At 44.7% G+C, this 22,227-nt stretch overlaps 1 protein-coding gene across 1 annotated transcript in view; it reads left to right on the top strand.

Annotated features, from left to right (window-relative positions):
• The window catches only part of DNAH14 (dynein axonemal heavy chain 14), a 923,784-nt gene that overhangs the window by 123,486 nt on the left and 778,071 nt on the right, over positions 1–22,227 (top strand). Inside the window, exons 12-15 of the mRNA XM_069236199.1 lie at positions 9,912–10,035; positions 17,787–18,024; positions 18,475–18,523; positions 18,630–18,715. Coding sequence (XP_069092300.1) covers positions 9,912–10,035; positions 17,787–18,024; positions 18,475–18,523; positions 18,630–18,715 — 497 coding nt within the window. The remainder of the gene's footprint in view (positions 1–9,911; positions 10,036–17,786; positions 18,025–18,474; positions 18,524–18,629; positions 18,716–22,227) is intronic.

Here is a 22,227-nt window from a genome sequence, read left to right as displayed (position 1 = left end):
TTCAAACCTTCACATATACTCAAGCCTAACTCAGTAGGAGAGGCATGAGAAACACCGTCCAGTTTTCCTTTTCACTGCAAAGGATATAACTTCCCTTTGGGGCTATGGGAATCTACCGGGTGTGACCCCCAGGAACGTAGGGGTAACACAACAGTGTTGACAAGAGAGATACTCAATGCTGGTGTCCATCAACAAAGACAAAGAAGATGCAGATAACTTGTCTCTGGTAGCACTTTCTGTTGCAGCTTTACTGCCATATCTTTGACAAGGTAAGGTTTCCACATGCAATCCGATGTGAATGTCAATATTCATATCTGTGGCTACCACATCATTGGGCATCAAATATTTGCAGGTAGGCAGTTGTTGAATGGTAAACACAACTATAACGCCGAGTTTTGAGCATTGTCTTTGTTGCAATGAGATGACATCCTAATTATTCCTTAGCTTGCATTGTCATGAGGTGCTGTCCCTTTGAGTGATTTCACCAAGGAAAAAGCCCCATTTTGTAGTGTTTTGTACACTTCTGAGATTAACATATTTCTTTTGGGGTCTTGAAGGTGCCGTCATACTGGCCACTCTGGTTCTCTGGCATTAATTTAGTGGGCCACTTCCTAGGGGATATACTTTCAGGGTAGATTTATGAGCAGGACATTCCTATCAATAACTTTTCACATGTAGGCAGAGATCTCCATCACAGAGTCTGAGATCTCTCGAAGATAAAATATAGATACATTCTTTTTAAATGGTAATTAATAACATAGAAGTGATAAAATACAATGTTACAGCACATTTATTCATTGCATCTTTATTAAATATGAAAATAATTAAAATATGCATTTTATTTTATCAATATTATTTTTAAACAAAATGTAAACATAATCACAGCCACACTAGTAAATTAATGTTTAATTATTATTTTAAATAAAAAGTTAAGTATAAATTGTTCAAATTATATATTTTTCAATTTTTATGATCACTTTTTAGCTTGAACAAATCTTATATATACATTTAACCTCTTAAGTGCGGGCGTCGGCCACTGGCCGATGCCCACACACCCTCCCTGGTGCGGGTCACGACCAGTGGCCGACACCAGGAAGGGCATTAATAAATCCTCGGGTGCGTCGCACCCGAGGATTTTTTTTTTATTTTTTTTACTCCCCCCGGGAGACACGGAAGCTACCGTGTCTCCCCCCGCCCCCCACCCGCCCCTTTGTGACGTCAGCGCGCGCTGACGTTGCAAAGGTGTTTTCCCCATGAAAGCAGGGAGCAGCCTTGCGGCCGCTTCCTGCTTTCATGGGGAAAACGGCCTTTTACACTTTCAGGAAGGCCTCGTAAGAAAGGGGAGACTCTCCCCTTTCTTACGAGGCCTTCCTGAAAGTGTTTCCTGGCCCCCGGTCGCAGCTGTGCTGCGATCGGGGGCCAGGAAACACTTTCAGGTATCCTGGCTCCCCCGATCGCAGCACAGCTGCGATCGGGGGGGTCAGGAAACATTTTGAAAAGGCCTCGTAAGAAAGGGGAGACTCTCCCCTTTTTTACGAGGCCTTCTGAAACTGTTTGGGGCCAGAAACAGTTTCAGAAGGCCTCGTAAGAAAGGGGAGAGTCTCCCCTTTCTTACGAGGCCTTCTGAAACGGTTTCCTGGCCCCCGATCGCAGCACAGCTGCGATCGGGGGCCAGGAAACCCCACTAGACACCAATGATTTCACTTTTGGGGGGCGGCTCCCCCCGGAAAACGGGCCGCCCCCCCCCCCGGCATAATTTTTTTTAATAAAAAAAACGGTAGGTGCCCCCTGGGGGGGGGGTGGGGGGTGCGATCGCGCCCCCCCCCCAGGGGATTTTTTTTTTTTCAAAAAAAGAAAAAAAAAAAAATATATGAAATGACAGGGGGTCGCCCGTGGGCAGGGTGACCCCCTGTGGGGGCAATTTTTTTTTAGATGTTGTAGGGTTTCCCTGGGGGCCATTTTGGCCCCCAAGGAAACCATACAACAACTAAAAAAAAATATATGTATATATCTATATATATATATCTATGTAGATAGATATATCTAGGTACATGGATATATCTATAGATATATCTATGTAGATATCTATAGATATATCTATGTAGATATATATATATATATATATATATATATTTATATATATATATATATATATAGGTAGATCTGTATCAAAGAGAGTTATAAAGCGCGCTACTCACCTGTGAGGGTCTCAAGGCGCTGGGGGGGGGGGACGGGGGGAGGGAAAGGGGCTAGGAGGTTCACTGTTCAAAAAGCCAGGTTTTGAGGCCCTTCCTGAAAAGAAGTAGGTTTTGGGTCTTGCGAATGTGGGTTTGAGTGCGTTCCATGTTTTGGGTGCAATGTAGGAGAAGGATCTGCCCCCGGTGGTGGTGTGTTTGATGCGTGGGACAGAGGCGAGAGAGAGGTCAGCTGAGCGGACGTTTCGTGTGGGGGTGTGGAAGGTGACTCTCGTTGAGGTAGGCAGGGCCTGTGTTGTGGAGTGATTTGTGTGCGAGGATGAGGATCTTGAAGGTGATCCTTTTGTCAGTGGGGAGCCAGTGGAGGGATTTGAGGTGTGGAGAGATGTGTTCGTGTCGGCGGAGGTCGAGGATGAGTCGTGCTGCTGAGTTCTGGATGCGTGTAGTTTGCACTTGAGTTTTAGAGTGGTGCCGGCGTAGAGGGCGTTTCTGTAATCAAGCCTGCTGCTGATGAGTGCGTGAGTGACAGTTTTTCTGGTCTCTGTGGGGATCCATTTGAATGTTTTTCAGTATACGGAGTTTGTTGAAGCATGAGGAGGTAAGAGCGTTGATTTGTTGGGTCATAGAGAGGGAGGAGTCTAGGATGATGCTGAGGTTGCGTGCGTAGTTGGCGGGGGTGGGTACAGGGCCTAGCGTGTTGGGCCCCCATGGGGGGTCCCAGGTTTTTTTGGTGAGGGCCAAAGAGGATTATTTCGGTTTTGCTTGAGTTGAGTTTCAGGTGGTTGGCTGTCATATATACATCACTTTTGTCAATATGTGTGTGGTTTCCCTGGGGGGAAAAGGGTCCGACTTGTCTAGTGGCAGTTTTAGTGCCATAAAGAAGCGCAGAAGGTTTATATGCCTACTGCAAAGAGCACATCTGTATTTTATGTAAATAGCTGAGTACATTAGTAAAGTCTATGGAGAGATGAAGGGCACTTTTGCTGGGTGGTAATGAGGGAATCCGAGGAGGAGGGAGTGGGAGCACCAATAATGATTGTTGGACTGGGCGCAGGAGGTGCTAAAGACTGTAACGAATGGTATGTGACAAGGTGTTTTTTGAGTGTCTTGAAAGTACGTGCTGATTGAGGGAAGAAGCGCAGGTAAGGTGGCCTCTACTGTTGCACGTATCTCACACACACCATTGATTTTGTGACTGTCTACGTAGGCTAGTGTTTTAGAGCAACAGTTTAGCCAATAGCAGAGATGGCATCTTGATGGATGACTGCTGCCTGCACTCGGGTTATAGAGGACCGCTCTGACATAGGATCAGAGACTGAGACATCAGATACTGAGACAGCATCTGAGGGATAGGACAATGGCGCAGACTCTGGGAGTGATTTTTCAGTCAGAGGAGTCCCATTCGAAAACTCCTCTTCCAGTACATTATGAGGGTGGTGATGAGGACAGTCCTGCTGTCCCTTCGCAAGCTGTTCGTGCAACTGGGTAATAGTGGGTTAGGCCAACCCAGAGAGCAGGTGAATGCGGCGGCAAGCAGAGAGAGAGTGCTCTCTTGGGAGCTCACCAGTTTAGTTCAGCCCCAAATTCCACCACCCAAATCATATTGTGGAGACATCAAAATTGTCTATGGCAAAACAAACTGGTTTTGTAAGGCAGGCACCTGTGTTTTTGGTCCTGGATTCGGCGGCCATATAGAGAAACACACTAAACCCAAACATGTCTGGAAACTAGACATTCGGGGGAGTCCACAGAGGTGTGACTTGTGTGGATTCCCCAAAGTTTTCTTACCCAGAATACCCTGCAAAGCTGAAATGTTGAAAAAAACTCTATTTTTCTCGCATTTCTGTCACACAAACTACAGGAATATGCTGGGATCCACAACATTCCTACCACCCAGTGACTCCTCACCTGTCCTGATAAAAACACTACCCCACTTGAGTGCCTACACCTAGTGCCTGTGTCAGGAATGGATCACCCCAGGGTCAACAGCTGCCTCACGTAAGGACCAACATTGACCGTTGTGTGATCTATTCCTGTCGCAGGCACCAGGCCTAACCACACAAGTGAGGTATCATATTTATCGGGAGACTTGGGGGAACGCTGGGTGGAAGGAAATTTGTGGCTCCTCTCAGATTCCAGAACTTTCTGTCACCGAAATGTGAGGAAAACGTGGTATTTTAGCCACATTTTGAGGTTTGCAAAGGATTCTGGGTAACAGAACCTGGTCCGAGCCCCACAAGTCACCTCATCTTGGATTCCCCTGGGTTTCTAGTTTTCAAAAATGTGCTGGTTTGCTAGGTTTCCCCAGGTGCCGGCTGAGCTAGAGGCCAAAATCCACAGGTAGGCACTGTTTTCTATGAAAAAATGTGATGTGTCCACGTTCTGTTTTGGGGCATTTCCTGTCGCGGGCGCTAGGCCTACCCACACAAGTGAGGTATCATTTTTATCGGGAGACTTAGGGGAACGCCGGGTGGAAGGAAATTTGTGGCTCCTCTCAGATTCCAGAACTTTCTGTCACCGAAATGTGAGGAAAACTTGTTTTTTTAGCCACTTTTTGAGGTTTGCAAAGGATTCTGGGTAACAGAACCTGGTCCGAGCCCCGCAAGTCATCCCTCCTTGGATTCCCCTAGGTCTCTAGTTTTCAGAAATGCACAGGTTTGGTATGTTTCCCTAGGTGCCGGCTGAGCTAGAGGCCAAAATCTACAGGTAGGCACTTCTCAAAAAACACCTCTGTTTTCTTCCAAAAATTTGGATGTGTCCACGTTGCGCTTTGGGGCGTTTCCTGTCGCGGGCGCTAGGCCTACCCACACAAGTGAGGTATCATTTTTATCGGGAGACTTGGGGGAACGCCGGGTGGAAGAAAATTTGTGGCTCCTCTCAGATTCCAGAACTTTCTGTCACCGAAATGTGAGGAAAACTTGTTTTTTTAGCCACTTTTTGAGGTTTGCAAAGGATTCTGGGTAACAGAACCTGGTCCGAGCCCCGCGAGTCACCCCTCCTTGGATTCCCCTAGGTCTCTAGTTTTCAGAAATGCACAGGTTTGGTAGGTTTCCCTAGGTGCCGGCCTAGCTAGAGGCCAAAATCTACAGGTAGGCACTTCTCAAAAAACACCTCTGTTTTCTTCCAAAAATGTGGATGTGTCCACGTTGCGCTTTGGGGCGTTTCCTGTCGCGGGCGCTAGGCCTACCCACACAAGTGAGGTATCATTTTTATCGGGAGACTTGGGGGAACGCCGGGTGTAAGGAAATTTTTGGCTCCTCTCAGATTCCAGAACTTTCTGTCACCGAAATGTGAGGAAAACTTGTTTTTTTAGCCACTTTTTGAGGTTTGCAAAGGATTCTGGGTAACAGAACCTGGTCCGAGCCCCGCGAGTCACCCCTCCTTGGATTCCCCTAGGTCTCTAGTTTTCAGAAATGCACAGGTTTGGTAGGTTTCCCTAGGTGCCGGCTGAGCTAGAGGCCAAAATCTACAGGTAGGCACTTCTCAAAAAACACCTCTGTTTTCTTCCAAAAATTTGGATGTGTCCACGTTGCGCTTTGGGGCGTTTCCTGTCGCGGGCGCTAGGCCTACCCACACAAGTGAGGTATCATTTTTATCGGGAGACTTGGGGGAACGCCGGGTGTAAGGAAATTTTTGGCTCCTCTCAGATTCCAGAACTTTCTGTCACCGAAATGTGAGGAAAACTTGTTTTTTTAGCCACTTTTTGAGGTTTGCAAAGGATTCTGGGTAACAGAACCTGGTCCGAGCCCCGCAAGTCACCCCTCCTTGGATTTCCCTAGGTCTCTAGTTTTCAGAAATGCACAGGTTTGGTAGGTTTCCCTATGTGCCGGCTGAGCTAGAGGCCAAAATCTACAGGTAGGCACTTTGGAAAAAACAGCTGTGTTTTCTATAAAAAAAATAGGATGTGTCCATGTTGTATTTTGGGGCATTTCCTGTCGCGGGCACTAGGCCTACCCACACAAGTGAGGTATCATTTTTATCGGGAGACTTGGGGGAACACAGAATAGCAAAACAAGTGTTATTGCCCCTTATCTTTCTCTACATTTTTTCCTTCCAAATATAAGAGAGTGTGTAAAAAAGACGTCTATTTGAGAAATGCCCTGCAATTCACATGCTAGTATGGGCCCCTCGGAATTCAGCGATGTGCAAATAACCACTGCTCCTCAAAACCTTATCTTGATCCCATTTTGGAAATGCAAAGGTTTTCTTGATACCTCTTTTTCACTCTTCATATTTCAGCAAATGAATTGCTGTATACACAGTATAGAATGAAAACCAACTGCAGGGTGCAGCTCATTTATTGGCTCTGGGTACCTAGGGTTCTTGATGAACCTACAAGCCCTTTATATCCCCGCAACCAGAAGAGTCCAGCAGACAAAACGGTATATTGCTTTCAGAAATCTGACATTGCAGGAAAAAGTTACAGAGTAAAACATAAAGAAAAATGGCTGTTGTTTTCAGCTCAATTTCAATCTTTTTTTATTTCAGCTGTCATTTTCTGTAGGAAAACCTTGTAGGATCTACACAAATGACCCCTTGCTGAATTCAGAATTTTGTCTAGTTTTCAGAAATGTTTAGCATTCCGGGATCCAGCATTGGTTTCACACCCATTCCTGTCACTAACTGGAAGGAGGCTGAAAGCACCAAATATAGTAGAAATGGGGTATGTCCCAGTAAAATGCCAAATTTGTGTTGAAAAATTTGGTTTTCTGATTCAAGTCTGCCCGTTCCTGAAAGGTGGGAAGATAGTGATTTTAGCACCAGAAACCCTTTGTTGATGGCATTTTCAGGGAAAAAACCACAAGCCTTCTTCGGCAGCCCTTTTTTCCCATTTTTTTGGAAAAAACTAAATTTTCACTGTATTTTGGCTGTTTTCTTGGTCTCCTCCAGGGGAAACCACCAACTCTGGGTACCATTAGAATCCCTAGGATGTTGGAAAAAAAGGACGCAAATTTGGCGTGGTTAGCTTATGTGGACAAAAAGTTATGAAGCCCTAAGCGCGAACTACCCCAAATAGCCAAAAAAGGGCTCAGCACTGGGGGGGAAAGGCCCAGCAGCTAAGGGGTTAATATTAAACTCAAAATATTTAATTATGTAACATTATTTTGAATGAGGTTTTATTTTAAACCCATACTTCCTTTACTTTCTGTGGAGGTGTGATGCAATACCTGCGAGTGGTCTGTGTTGAACTAGATGTACTTTAAGTCTGGGCTAGAGTATATGTTCCACTGTTTTGTGGCCTTTTGGACCGTTGTGACTTTGGAAGTGTAGTTTTCAAATAGCAGTGGAGTATGAAATGTGTGTTACTGGCTACAGGTGGAGGGGGAGGTTAACCCTGCTCAAGCAGCAACCACAATTTCTGGTAGGGTGAGATACAAGAAAATCTGAAATGAACCTGTGCTTAACCCTCTGTTAGCTTGACGCAAAACAGTCAGGCTTAACCTAGAGGCGATGTGTGAAGTAGTTATGCTACACAACACAAGAAAAATCCCACACCAACTGACAAAAATAGAGTAAAATGTAATAAATTGACAGCAAAACGACAAAAACCCAATCAACAGAACAGGAGATATGCAATTTTTAATATTTAACTGAAGACAGTGCTTAGAAGAACAACACACCAACTGTGGTCATCTGGTCGTGCCAGACTGGGAAAAAGTCACAAGTTCAGGGTGTCAGCTATGGGGCATGAGCCAGATACAAGGACCAAGGTAGTCCCACTGAACAAAGTACATTAAATCCAGGTTGCAGAGCTAAGAGGATACATTGCACAGCCACGGCTCGGATGGGCTGCAGTGCTGCAATGCCAGGTTCTGTACCGAGATGCGGCACACAGTGGCAGTTCCAATGGCCTGCAGAGCTGCGATGCAAGGCCCTGCACCGGGATGCGTTGGGCAGGGGTGGTTCCGAGGAGCTGTGGGGCTGTGATGTGAAGTCCTGTATCACACTACATCAAGCAGCAATGGTTACGATGGGTCGGGTCTGCTAGGACCACAGCTTGGCTGACAGAGCACCTTCAGACCCACTTCTAAGCATCACGGATTGGGGTGGCACCATTTGGTGGGCAAGACTCACAGCAGGCAGAGTCCAGATGCTGGGTTCAAGGTGGTTGGAGCCTTAAAGCTCTGGTCCGGAGGCCAGCCAACTTGTCTTTAGAGTCACTCTGGTGGTTCTGGGTTCAAGATGAGGATCCAGTTGTTCTCACACAGGCAACAAAGCAGCAGGGCAGCAGAGCAGCAGTCCTTCTTGCAGAGCAGCACAGCAGTCCTTCAAAGTCTTCCACAGGTCCAGAGGTGTTCTGATAAGTTGGGTCCAAGGGTCGCATATTTATACCTGGTGCCCACTTTGAAGTAGGAGAAGTTTCTAAAGGCTTCCAACCCCAGAAGTGCTTGGAATTTCCAGCCTCCTGCCTTGGCCGCAGCTTGTCTGAGGTCATAACAGACTAGGATCAAACCTTTGTGAGTGTGCTCAGGCAGAGGATTTGTGATGTACAAGTGTGGTATGTGACAGTTCCACTCCCCTTTCAAGTCAAAGTTAGCCCATACTGCCAAGAACTATTCCCCATTTTGTCACTGTCTGAGAGCAATACACATGGACCAACTTCCAGCAACACCTAGTCATGTCACTGACATTTTCAGAATTGTAATTTAAAATCCGACTTTCCCAGCAAAGATTGTTTTAAATTACAATTTTTTAGACACCAAATTCGCCATTCCCATCTGCTTCCAATTAAAAGTTACAATTTATTAAATGTAATAAGGAAACCCAATTTTATCCTATGGGAGATGAGGATTGAAGAGTTTCACAGTAGTGAAAAATGAATTTAGGAGTTTTCACTACCTTGACATGTAAAACTAAAAGTACATCTATAATCCTTTAAATACACAGGACCATGCCCCTGGGCTGTGTAGGGTTTACCCTAGGGGTAACATATATTAAAAAGGGAGGTTTGGGCCTGGCACGAGGCTTAACTTGCCAGGTTGAAATTGCAGTTTAAAACTGCACAAGCACACAATGGATACAATGGCAGGCCTGAGACATATTTAAAGGGCTGCCTAAGTGGGTGGCACAATAAGTGCTCCAGGCAAACTAGAAGCACTTAAAGGCCCTGGGTACATGTAGTGCTGCTTTACTATGGGCTTCCAAGTAAATTAAATGTGCCAGTTGGGTGTAAGCCTATGTTACCATGATTTGAGGAGAGTGCACAAGCACGTTAACACTGGCTAACAGTAGTAAAGTGAGCAGAGCCCTAAAAGCCAACAAAAACAGGTTCAAGAAAACCGAAGGCTGAAGACAAAAAGTTTGGGAATGATCCCGCAGAAAGTCATGTCTAACAAATATGCTTAGAGTATTGTGGTGTTGTTTGTTTTAGCATGTCCCTCCCTAAACTCCTCCTTACCACTCCCTAAACCCCCCCCACAAATTCTTTCTAACCTCCACCTATTTTGGAGTAGACATTCCTCATTTTCCCACCATCCCCCAAGGCCCCTCCTACTAAGAAGTGAACTTAAATAGTTAGAGCTCTCCTCATGAAAAAAATAGAAGAGGTGGAGATTCCCACTTGTAGGCATGTCAATTGCATTTTCTTGTAAGTGTACCACTTAAGTACGCCTTTATGTACTACAACATGTAGTTTGTGCATCAGGCCCTATGTGTTGAGCATGTATGACAGAAATAACATTTCATATTGATAAGCTTTGATTATCTTTTCAACAGTGGCATTTATGTGGAAGACTCCAAACTTCATACTACATTGAATTCACTAAAAGCTGTAGAAGAAATACAAAGTGAACTTAAGGTACAGAAACAAAAAAGAATTACAGAAGAGGATATTAATAAGGTAAGTGGATAGCAGGAGGGCATACTTACTAAGTTTGGTATTAGTAAGTGTGCATTCTTCTACAAAACTATTTCTAGGATTCTTGCCCATCAGAAAAGAAAAATGCTTCAGCTATCTAGGATCCCGTATTATCTTGCTTATTCTGACATAAGGACAACTGTTAATTTAGTTAATTTGATAACAAATCTAAAAAATCCTTAACTAACGAGAAAAGACTCAAAGCGGTCTGCCAACCTTGGATATAATAAAGTAACATGCAGGTCAGTGGCTGGCAATAGAATGACATTTAATTATTTGACCAGGTAATGAAAGATCAGGACACACTTTTTATAGAAAGAATAATCTTGTGGCGTTAAGATGCTTGAGTGGTCAGAATACATTTTTAGCAGGATTCACAGTATATCACAGATATAACAACTTTTGCTGTGCCCTAAAATTATATCATCTAACAAGAGATCAAAGTTTCCAGATCTTTGTTTGTAGTCATTTATCGGCATTTGAAACCTGATGTGATAGCTTGATAAATTATTTTGTTCCTGATTAACAAGGAAAATAGGTATTCGAAGTTGTGTAAGATTCAGCCAACACGTGTCACCCTCAACTGCTTTTCAGACCGCAAATGACTTATAAATATATGTTTTTCTAAACATCAGAACATCCAATAGGTCGAAAATTGAGCTTAAATTAGGTGGTCACACGGTGAACAAACCTTTGTGAAATACAGAGCAGACAGGTAAAAAAACTATTATACTGAGCATGGTGTTCTTAAAAGTATTTATTTCGCAGACGAACATTTAAAACCTTCCAGGAAAGTTGTAGGGTACACCTTATTATACATTCCTGTGTGAAGTGGAACAGTGCAAGTCAGAAAGCGCATGCTCGCAATTCTTGACCAATATTCGTAATGTCACAAAGTACTTAAAGTCAGGCACTTAACTCAAGGTACCTTTACAAGTCCGTTATACAGCCCCCTAGCTCTGCAAGCTGTGTGGGAGTCAGTAAACAGATCTACGTGGCCCCTCTCGAAGGTTGTGAGAAATATGAATGTTTTTATTCAGCCTTACCCAATAAACCGATTAAAGGAAATGAAATGTTACTAGGGCGAAATCTTCATCGAGTAAATTATTAGTCATGTTGAATATAGATAAACGGAGGGACCCATCAATGGCATAACACAACCTCCCACCTCCGCTGCAGAACGTTATGAGAGTCTCCTGAGTCTCCTATATCTTCATTGGGCTTCGGTTGCATAGGGGGTCCCCTTGTAGTGTTGGGGGGGGCCTGGAAAATTGGTGGGGGGCTGGGCCATCTTTACTCATAGGTAAATTCCTGAGGGACAATGACATCTGCAATGAATTCCATGATCTATGTTCGGCCAAACTCTGTCACCTAAAGAATCTCCAGCACTAAAAAGGTTCAAAGAAGAGACCAATCCTCTCTCCCACAAAATAAACCCATTTCCCAAAATAATTAAGAAACCATTTGAAAATGAATTTGGTAAACGTTTGAGAGAAGGGATAATTAAGCCCATTTAAGCCTCTAAGGCCCTCATTCCAACCCTGGCGGTCTCTGACCACCAGGGCGGAGGGCAGCGGAAGCACCGCCAACAGGCTGGCGGTGCTTCCTGGGCTGTTCTGACTGCGGCGGTAAAGCCGTGGTCAAAAAAGGTGAACCGGCGGTTTCCCGCCGGTTTTCCCCTGGCCCCAGGCAGCGCCGCCATGGGGATTCCGACCCCCTTCCCGCCAGCCTGTTTCTGGCGGTTTTCACCACCAGAACCAGGCTGGCGGGAACGGGTGTCGTGGGGCCCCTGGGGGCCCCTGCACTGCCCATGCCACTGGCATGGGCAGTGCAGGGGCCCCCTAACAGGGCCCCACAAAGATTTTCACAGTCTGCTTAACAGACAGTGAAAATCGCGACGGGTGCCACTGCACCCGTCGCACCCCTGCAACTCCGCCGGCTCCATTCGGAGCCGGCTTCATTGTTGCAGGGGCTTTCCCGCTGGGCCGGCGGGGGCGCTCTTTTGGAGGGCGCCCGTCGGCCCAGCGGGAAAGTTGGAGTGGCCGCCGTGGTCTTTTGACCACGGGGTGGTCATTCGGCGGTGACCGCATGGCGGGCGGCAACCGCCGCCCTAGGCGGTCAGAATGACCGCCTAAATGCCTAAATCCCACTGTTCTGGCCCAGAAATTGAGGAGTGGGGGCTTCAAGTTATGCATTGATTTACAGGATTGAAGCTCAACTATTTAGATTTCCCACCATCCCTTTCCCACTCTTAGGGAGACGTTTAGTTTAATCAGCAAGGTCTCTTTTGTCAGCTTTATTGACCTATCCGCAGCCTACAAAAAAGTTGAACGCCATTCTGACTCTAGATATCTTACACCATTTATTGCACCATTGGGTGTCTTCAGATTCTGCCACCGTGGTCTTCCAATGCATCAACATGCAGATTAAGAATGGCAGCCCCTGAGTTGCCCGCTTTCAGGTTGACATTTTAATTTAGGGGTTGATGTCAGTGGCCACAACAGCATTTAAAGGACGTTCTGCAAAGATTTAAAGACGTTGGTTTGGACATAGAGAGAGATAAATACCAGATTGGTGTAGAATCAGTCACTCTCCTGTAAAAGAGTTACAAAAGTACTGCCCCATAGATTTATCATGCTGTTGGGCCATCAAACATTTGACATTTTTACTATAGGGGTCTACCGTTTGTGTTTCACATAGACCTAAGGTGGCTGAACCATGCTTCTAATACCAAAGCATCAGTATGTAGTACCCACAGGTTTGCTAGGTAGCAGATGGGACTAGAAGGCTACAATTCTTCTTGGACTATCTGCCAGGCGTAAGAAACCTAGCGGGTGAATGCTTTTCCCGCTTTCTCATGCAGATGGAATGGAAAGACATGGCCTAGATTTCACATTTCGTGATATAGACTATAGTGACTGATTTCAAGTAGAACAGGAGGAGATCAAAAGACATATTAAGGAGTTCCTGCTCTGATACTGGCCTTCTAACTGAAGTTAAATGAAACATTGAACACATATTGGGAAGTTAAGGACCTGTTGAGCATTAACGGTAGTGGACTAGCACATGGTATAAAAATCACACACCCTTAACCCTGAGAGAGAAAATAGTTGATTTTGTGCATGAAGAAAACTGAGGTTGATGTCTTGCCTAATAGTAAAGTTAGGATTTGTTATTGTTTGGCAGGAATGGATTCCATAATAGATCACAAAATAAGGGATTGTGCTTGTGCGTGTAGCAACAAGGTTGAGGTCATTAACAAACTTCCATTGAGTCCTGTAGAAGTGCATGACTGACTCTGGTGGAAAGTTGCTTTAGATATCATGGAATCTGTGAAGGGGCTGGGACCTGAAGGAAGAATTATCATGTTAGCTATCCGTTTCTGGACCTCATATAGAGTTGTCAGTTATCTCCGTGGAGAGGTACCATGCCCAGATTTAATGATACCGAGTGGTATCCCCCATGAGATACCTGGGATTGCAAGTAATTTTCCCCAGAATGGGGAATAACTTGCGTACCCATAATACTAGTCCCAGTTCTGCATGTTTTTCCCCCTTCCTGAAGAAATAAAGGACCCAAATTTACAAACATTTGCCACTTCTTGGAGCAGGTGGTAAATGTAATGGAAGTTTTTCCTTTGCTCATGTTGGGGTGGAATGGGGTCGGAGTTGCAAGAGGACAGGTTGCCTTTTGCGTTAGCTGGCAGGTCCTTCTTCTGCTTTCCCCAGCTGAATGATGAGGACAGATGAGGGCCACTTGCAAAAGCTGCCTGCAGCCCCTGCAGCTCCACAGGAATGTTTGACCCCCTATGTTTCTTGGCCATGAATTATCGGGTCTGGATGTTGCGGACCTGATCATTCTGGGCTAAGACCTACCAGGAAAGACATATTTTCCTGGAGCAGTAGCCCACCTGGGGATATTGTTCCGGGAAACTCATAATGTACATAGGTAAATGATTTGTGGTGAAATTGTGTACAATTTCCATCTAAGTACATGAGCATTTTAAGTGAAATGGTGAAGCAGCATCAAAGGACTACTTTCTATTTACCCTAAAGAAATATAATGATCAAGATAATAAACTGTATTATAAAGGAGTGTTTACTGCTGTTCTGGTTAATGGGTTCCTGGTAAGGTTGATTTACAAGAAATGCAGGGTTACACTGTATCACCCCACATTCAGTAATACAAGTTTCCCCTTTTGAGTCCTTAAAGAGAATGTAACTGTCCACCAAATTAGCACCTTCCTTGTTGGGGTTAAATCAGATGTTTGAGGTTGACAGGAAAAGGCATCATGGGGAAGGTGCATACGCATCAAAGCAAAAGTAAACATCTCTATGCCAACCATAAAAGGCTACAGTGCAGAGCATGTACATTTTGAGATGTAGGGCAAGTCAAGAAACCCAGAGTTGTTATCCTTCCATTTGTAGTCCTCCCTTGAAGTCTGCATGGCTAGGGAGTAATGTTGCATGACTAGAGAATGGATAGACATGAAGCATGGATACATTCTGCTCCACTCTATTATGGAAAACCATAATGTTAAAACAACATGAAGGAAACCCGAATCATAAGTATATGTCTAGAGATCTACCAGAAAGAAGTGGAGGCCTAACGGGTTAAAGAATTTTGTCTTTCCTCCACCTTTTCCTCATCCCTTCGGGGCAACTCTGCTGTAATTCCTCATAACTTTCTTTTGTTTCATACACCAGGAGTGCTTATGTTGTCTTAACGTTGTATTGCTATGTCTTTATTTCTTCGGGAAGGGAAATGGGCCCTTCACTTCATCATGCCAGTGTCATCTTCTTTTTTAACGTGCAGTCATTCATTTAGTTCCACATATATTTTCAAACAGGTCATTTTCCTCCTAGCTTCTATCCATTTTTCTTCCTCGGTAAGGAAACTAGTGTACGCCAATTGTGCATAATCATGAGCAGTTATTTACATTACAATGTTGGTCAGCACGAGCAAGTCTGCCATAGGTATATTCTGTAGGGCAGTTTTAACCCTTACAGATGCCAACATCATTACTTAGGCCATCAAAGGCCCACAGGTTGAAGTTTGGCAAGGGTATTCATTGTTAGGGGTGTGTTCCCATACAGTAGCCGGGGAGCATTTCTACCTCCGAGTCCTTAGTTGACAGTGCACCCCTTCAGTGTCCATTGTCTTTATTTATTTCTTAAATCAAGTTCACTGTCTCCAGCACAAGTTTTCTTCATACCTCTTTTGTTAAAGGTGTTAATCGTCTCAGGTCCTATCCATAAACCTCAGGCCTCTAGGTCCACATGGCTCCTTCTGCAGGTGTTTTTCTTGATGCACTATCCACACATCTGTCAGTGTGCAGGGGTGTGGTGTGCTTGCCCTCGTTGTCATGCAGGTACAATCCTGTCTTGTCAGTGCTGCTGCATGTTTGTCAGGCAGTGCATAGCAAACAAAGAGCTTTTCCATGTCCTTTTTCTCTATAACAGTTACGGAGACAAGCACCAAGGATGGGTGTCCTTGTACTGGTGCACCATCTTTCTTTCAGCTATTGTTACAGAGCCTCATGATGGAATTGAGGCAACCACAAACAAGTTTCCGTTCCTTTGATCGGATCTTTACACTAAAGTCAGGTGTGACAACAACCAGTCAAGGGGATTGAGCAGTCAATGACTGACATCCCCAGTGTGGTTGAGGTGTTCCTTGGTGGAGCAGGGGGCAGAGATTCCGAGATCGCCAATCCAGTTATAGCCAGGTGCTGTTGCAGGGCGAATCTCTGTGCTAAATTATGGTCCCTAACTTGGGTGAAACTTCTGTTGAGTTTCTAAGGTACATGGCACATCCATATTGTTCTACATGCACACTACCAGGCGCAGCTCCTCCGCTTGGGTGCAGGAGCGTCACCCCCTTACCCCCGTCAGCATCAGCAGCTGCAAACCTTTTACTATGAAACAATAATAAATGACAATAAACATAGTTTATTATCATCTTATAATAAAAGTGGTGGGGTCACGGGCTATGGCGGGGACGGAGGGGGACTGCACAGCACCCCCCCTCGGTAAGCATGTATGTTTGGCCGGCCAAACACACATGCGCACTGGGCTCTCTCCAACCCGGCACTGTGTTGGAGAGAGCAGGCAGAAACTTTCACTCTACCTCGGAGCGCCCTGGCTGGGCACTCCGGCCAAACCGAATGCTGCTGTCATGCTGCTGTTCAGATTGGCCTCAGGGCAGGCTGGGAGACTGTGCCTGCAGCAGCAACAGAGAAGCCGTGCAGTGGTGGCGGCAGCGTGAAAGGTAAGGTTTTTTTTTCTAATTAATCCCCCCCCTTCGCTCGCACTGCCCCGGCCCTTCAAAGCGCTGCGAGCCACTACTGCACACTACATTTCCTGAGCAGGATATTCTGAGAGGAAATAGTGTCCAAACCACACATTAATAGGCTCAGATACGGTAACCAAAAAATTCTCCATGCTTGGACCTGGAATGATCTGTACAGGGACAAGGAAACTGGAAACTTGAAGGCTTCAGAATAGGACTACTTGTCCTAAACCTTAGGAACCTATCCAATTGTGGTATCATGCAGCAGAAGTCATCACATCTGGCACATGTGAACACTATGATCACACATTAAACAAGCATGTGCAATGCAATGTGTTTTGCATTTATTTGAGTTAAAGCTATTAGTGTTGTAAACTCCTAACCAGACTTTTCTTGCCACAAAAACTGAAAAGTAAAACAGTTTCACATAAGGGAGCCGACGACCGCCATTAGCACAAAGCAAACACCCAAAAGGAAACAAAGGTTCGCTCACAGTGAAACGTATGGGCAAAAGTGCAATTATCCATGCAACCGGCAAAAGTGCACCTATCCATGTAAAAGAGGCGATGTCAAGCAAAGTGCTCTACTACTGCCCAGCGAGATCACGCTGCCTACGAAATAAAGACAAAATATAATGCAGAAACCATACGCAAACAAGGAGCCTCGTATGTTTTCAGTAGTTGGTCGGGGCGCTCGATATGGGCTAAACACTGGAAAAGGCATGACTTATGCAGGCCTTTCACAAGTTAAATCAAGCTAATTTTAAACGGCAAGCCCACAAACCAACCCAACTGATGGGCTTGACGTGGGTGTGGTTAAAAGCCCACAGAGAGATTACACCAGGGACAGAGCGCTTTGCGCTCAACCCTAAAAGTGGTGACATTGATCTAACATGCATGAAACTGAGCCTTAAACCCATGGTTGTCATCTGATTTGGGGAAAATTGCATTATCATACCACCTCTTCCCACCTTTGAGCCCACAACCCAGAGAAAACCCACATCCTCCACACTACAGTCTGCATGCCAAGAATGAGTATACTCCTAAAAGGCTACATTTTGCTCCTCACTTGTACAGAACACATGACCTCTGAATGCATTTACCTGGTTGTCGTGTAATGCACAAAATACGCACCCCCATTCACCCTTCAACAGAGTTGCTGACTTAGGGAAACAATCAATCACCAGATTGCAGTCTGCATATCAGTGCACTCATCAGCAAGCACATACCACCCTGATCACACTTACAAGTGTTGGCAGAGCCGGCAAAAGCACCACCATTAGGAAACACCCACCATAGGGATATTGTCATATAGAGAATAGCTATTGCGGTTGATAAAGAGGCCTACCTTATAAAATAACATCTTTATAGTAAAAATAATCTCTTAAAATAATGTATTATGTAAAACCAATTACCTTAATGACTTGTTATCCAACAAACTAGGTGCTGGTCGACATCAAAAAGCAAAAAGAAGTAAAGCGCGAAGTTGCACCAGTGTTTTACGTGAACGTTACATTAAAGATGGCCACTAAGGCACATGAGTCACCGGAATATAAAGAGTTAAAAGAGGATGACAAACAGACCCATGGGACCAGCAGGAGGCTTCAAGATGCAGCATCTGCAAATGTGAAGAAGCAGGTGACATTCAGACCCAGCAGTCCAGAGAATGTCAATATTCCAGGTAAAGCAAATAAAGATATTTTTTTAAGGAAAAAATTATGTTTTTAAGAAAATTGTTTCTTAACAGATAGTCGCTAAAATAATCATAATCCTATGCGAAGAAAATTAAGAAAACATATGCTCCGGTCGTACTTAACAATAGCCTTAAAGATATCTGTGATCACTTAACTGTCATGAAAGAAACCTAGATTGAGGAGGAAGCCTGGCCTGTTTTGGTGATGTACCAGTGAATTAATATTATTGAAAAAAGTAGTTTCAAAGACCACTAGGACGTGGAAAAAAACTGGGTTGAATATACATAAAGAGGCTATTAATGAGTTGACCAGTATTCAATATAGATGAAGCATCAAGTCTGTAAAATCCACCTAGTTACAGTTGTTCCATATTGAATTTATTGACTTGACTATCTCAGTTCTGATTTTTAAATGGCGTCTTATCATTCTTACACCAGGTGAAATATCCATTGACTCTGATGAAGACGATGATCTAATGTCAGAGAGGTAGGTTTAAAATCCCTCTAGGTGGTTCTTCAAAAATACTATCCATCGTCTTTGTAATCTTTGATAAGGATAACAATTTACCAATTATTTATGTTTGTTCTTTCAGTGTGGCCCAAGTTCATTTGTTTCCTACAAAAAATGATTTTGCCTGGCAGATCGAGACAATTGTGGATGGATTTGAAAAGACAATAGGTTTGACTTTTATCTAGTGTGTAGTTTGCTTTTTACATGTTGTAGCACTAACTCCTAGAATAGCATTTGTGTGCTTTCCATCAGGCAAGCAGTTCCAATATTATGCCATGTATAGTTCCTAATTACCTTTGAGGTAATCCTTACTGTTTAAAGCTTTTAACCTCAATAACGTGTTTACGCTAGCTTCTTAGCTTTCTAAGCCGTGCCTCAACATTGCCACTTTTTTCTAACTTGGCCATGACGAGATATTGAGGAAAGGCCATGTGAAGTCAGTCCCAACCTGGATAAGGGCCAAGATTTTGCCAGAGGTAGCACCTCTCAGACGTGTTCTATCACAGATTATTATTGACTTCTAAAATAGATATATTTCCTGGTTTAATTACTGTTTAAGCCTTTAGTTTTTATTGATATATGGTTACATCCTGTAGAAACACACAAGTCAATAATAACATGATTGAAAGAAAAATGCTGGTGTTGGTCAAGATGCATTTAGTAACTCTCAGTTTTCCTATTGTTTGTTGGTAAAAATCTGTTTTGGGAACTGAACCTTGACTAGAGTGGATGTACATGTTAACTTTAAGTGCCTCTTGTAGGAAAGTGCCCCTTTTTGACATGCTCACCCCTACTTTTTGTCTGGTATTCAATGCAGTTTTGACTGAAAGTGCACTGGGCTCCTGCTAACCAGGTCCCCAGTGGCAGATCCCTTTCCCTAAAACTGTGCGATTGTTCTCCAATTGGCAATACCTTTGGCCCCACTGTAATTCCCTAGTAAACAGTACCTCTGGTACCTAGAGCAAGGGTACCAAAGAGGGTCCTCAAGGGCTGCAGCATGTATTGTGCCACCCTCATGGACTCCTAAACAAGCACATGCAGACTGCCATTGCAGACTGCCATTGCAGGCTGCGTGTCTTGGTGCAGCTAAAAGTGAAAACACGACATGGCACAGAGTCTGTGTGCCATGCCCCTAACACTGCATGCAATATATCTAAGTCACCTCTACCACAGGCCTTCCAGCCCGAGGTAGGGTGCATTACATGGCATGTGAGGACAAATCTGCATGAGCAGATATGTCCCTGCTATGTCTTTGTCAATTCTTAGGCATAGTGAGTGAGCTAAAAAGCTATTTTAAGCACAGGTGATGAACAATGATCACTGCAAGTTCCCCAGCTACATGTTGGCTTCACTGAAACTAGGGATGTTTGGTATCAAACATCTCATATTAATAAACCCTCACTGATGTCAGTGATGGATTTATTAATACATGCACCCAGAGTGCACCTTAGAGGTGCCCCCCTTAAAACTTGCCAACTACCCGTGTGTGGACTGACCAGTTTTAGCAAGCCTGCCACCACCAGACACAAGTCTGACCCCCCCCAAGGGTGAAAGTCTTTGCTCTTGGGCGGTCATAAACCAAACTTGCTCTGGGAGAGGTGCTTACACACCCCACGCAACAGGATGACCTGCAAACCTGCATTCCAAGGCAGGTTGCTTCAAAGATGCCCACCACCCTTGGTATGCAGATCTGGCTTTACTCACAGGAGAGATGCCAACCCCTCCCCCCCACACCCCCGCCTGGGCCTATTTGGCACCTGAAAATGAGGGAAATTTAGTATGCAGGGAGGTGTGTCCACACTTCAGATCAATCCCATCCCTAAGGTGGACTGCCTGATGTGGGCACAACCTTTAGAAATCTGCCATCTTGGTGTTGGCAGATATAGGAACTCTGGGACAGGGTATGACCACTTCCCGCAGGAAGTGGTCATATAGGGGGTTAGTGACCCCAAGGGTAAGTAGCCCATTTGCTGTTACCCTTCACTCCGCCAGGTGCCCCTAAATGCAGTATTTAGGGGAGCCCCTGGCACCAGGAAATCAGATTCCTGCTGACCTACGAAAAAGAAGGATACCCAAGGGCTGCAAAAGCAAGGCCTGAGGAAGAACCATCTGACTTGGCCCTGTCTGCTGTTCCCGCCAATTTTCACCAAAGTTGACTCACCCTGCAAGCTGCTGTGCCTCCAAAAGGCTGGGAGGCCTACCTGCCTTTAACAAAGACCCAGGAACTCGTGTAGAGCAGCTGTGCAACTTCCCTGCATCTTGCAGGCACACCAAGACAAACTGCAAGGACTCCAGACTGCCTTAAACCTGAGTTGAACTGGACCAGTGGTGCCAGCGTGGTTTCCCATCCCTCCAGAGACAAAGCCCACCTTGGACTTGCCCAATATAGACTCACCGCCACCACCTGCAGCCTCTACATGCAGGCACCATCAACAGCGAGGAATCTGGTGGAGAAAGCCCAATGCCTCAACTCTCCTCTGCACCTGTTGCCCTTGGTCGGCGTGAGAAGAGGACCTGAGGTGTCTCCCCATCCTCACACATCTCAAGAGTGGAACCCCTTTGTTGGTTCCTCCCGAATGGATCCCCAGCCCTCACCTGCAGCATCTCTTCAGCCAGATCGATCCCTATTGACTAACCTTGGGCACCCGACGCCATACTACACCGCTGCACTCGGCCTCCTCAGTCCCACCCGGTGTGACCTGCTGGTGTGGTCCTTGCCCTTTCCCAATTCTCACTTTAAGTTCAGGAGATTGGTCCCGTAAGTTGCTGTACTATACCTGAATGCAGTACTTGTTTTTCCTCCAATAGGACAACATTGCAGCATTTCAGAAATTGCACTCAGTGTGGACTTTTCAAAACCATAAAGATTTTTCTTGCAAAACATACTTACCTGATCATATTGATTCTAGTGCCAAAACATGTATAAAGATACCTGTTATTTTTGTACATTGGTGTGGATCTCCTTCTTGAGTCATGTGTCTCCTTTATTGACTGTATGTGTATTTGCAGATGTCTCACACTCCTCTCAGATAAGCCTAGGGCTGCTCGACCACATTGCCTCCTAAAAGAGCACCTTGGGATTACTAGAGCTAGCTTCGTCCACTAGTCTGGGAACCCCCAGACTATTTGCACAATATATCTCATTTTGATATATCATATAAAGAGTCGTTATCCTACATTCCTTGTTGTAAGGTTACATTTTAGGTTCCTGTTTTTAACACATTCACTAATACTTGACATTGGGGTCAGGCCAATTGCAAAAAGGGTACTCGTTTTTGCAACATCAAGAAGGAGGCAAAGAATATTTAGTTTCTTATTTCCATTGCTTCCACTGGTTTCCCTCAAAAGAATTGCCTATAATAATCCATTCAAATTAAAACTGCTCCCAGTTTTGTTAGGTAAGTTAGATTCCCATTTGTCCAGAACCTTTGCAGTAGCTTAATTTATCATGCCTGCATGGCACATTGGAGCAACGTTTTTGAATCACTGATTTTTTTTATGTGTTGAGTTAGATGTCCTGCTGGGTCTAAATTAAAGCTTGAATATATTGTTTTTAAGTAGACGCTATTTTATTTCATGTGGAGGTACAGGGTTAACAATAATCAAAATCTCTAAACTCTCTTTAATCAATGTCTGCGGAAATGACACATTACAAAGACATCTGTATGAGACCTAAGTGA

This window comes from Pleurodeles waltl, chromosome 5 (genome assembly GCF_031143425.1).
Source record: "Pleurodeles waltl isolate 20211129_DDA chromosome 5, aPleWal1.hap1.20221129, whole genome shotgun sequence".
Lineage (NCBI taxonomy): Eukaryota > Metazoa > Chordata > Amphibia > Caudata > Salamandridae > Pleurodeles > Pleurodeles waltl.
This window is presented reverse-complemented; position numbering and strand designations above follow the sequence as displayed.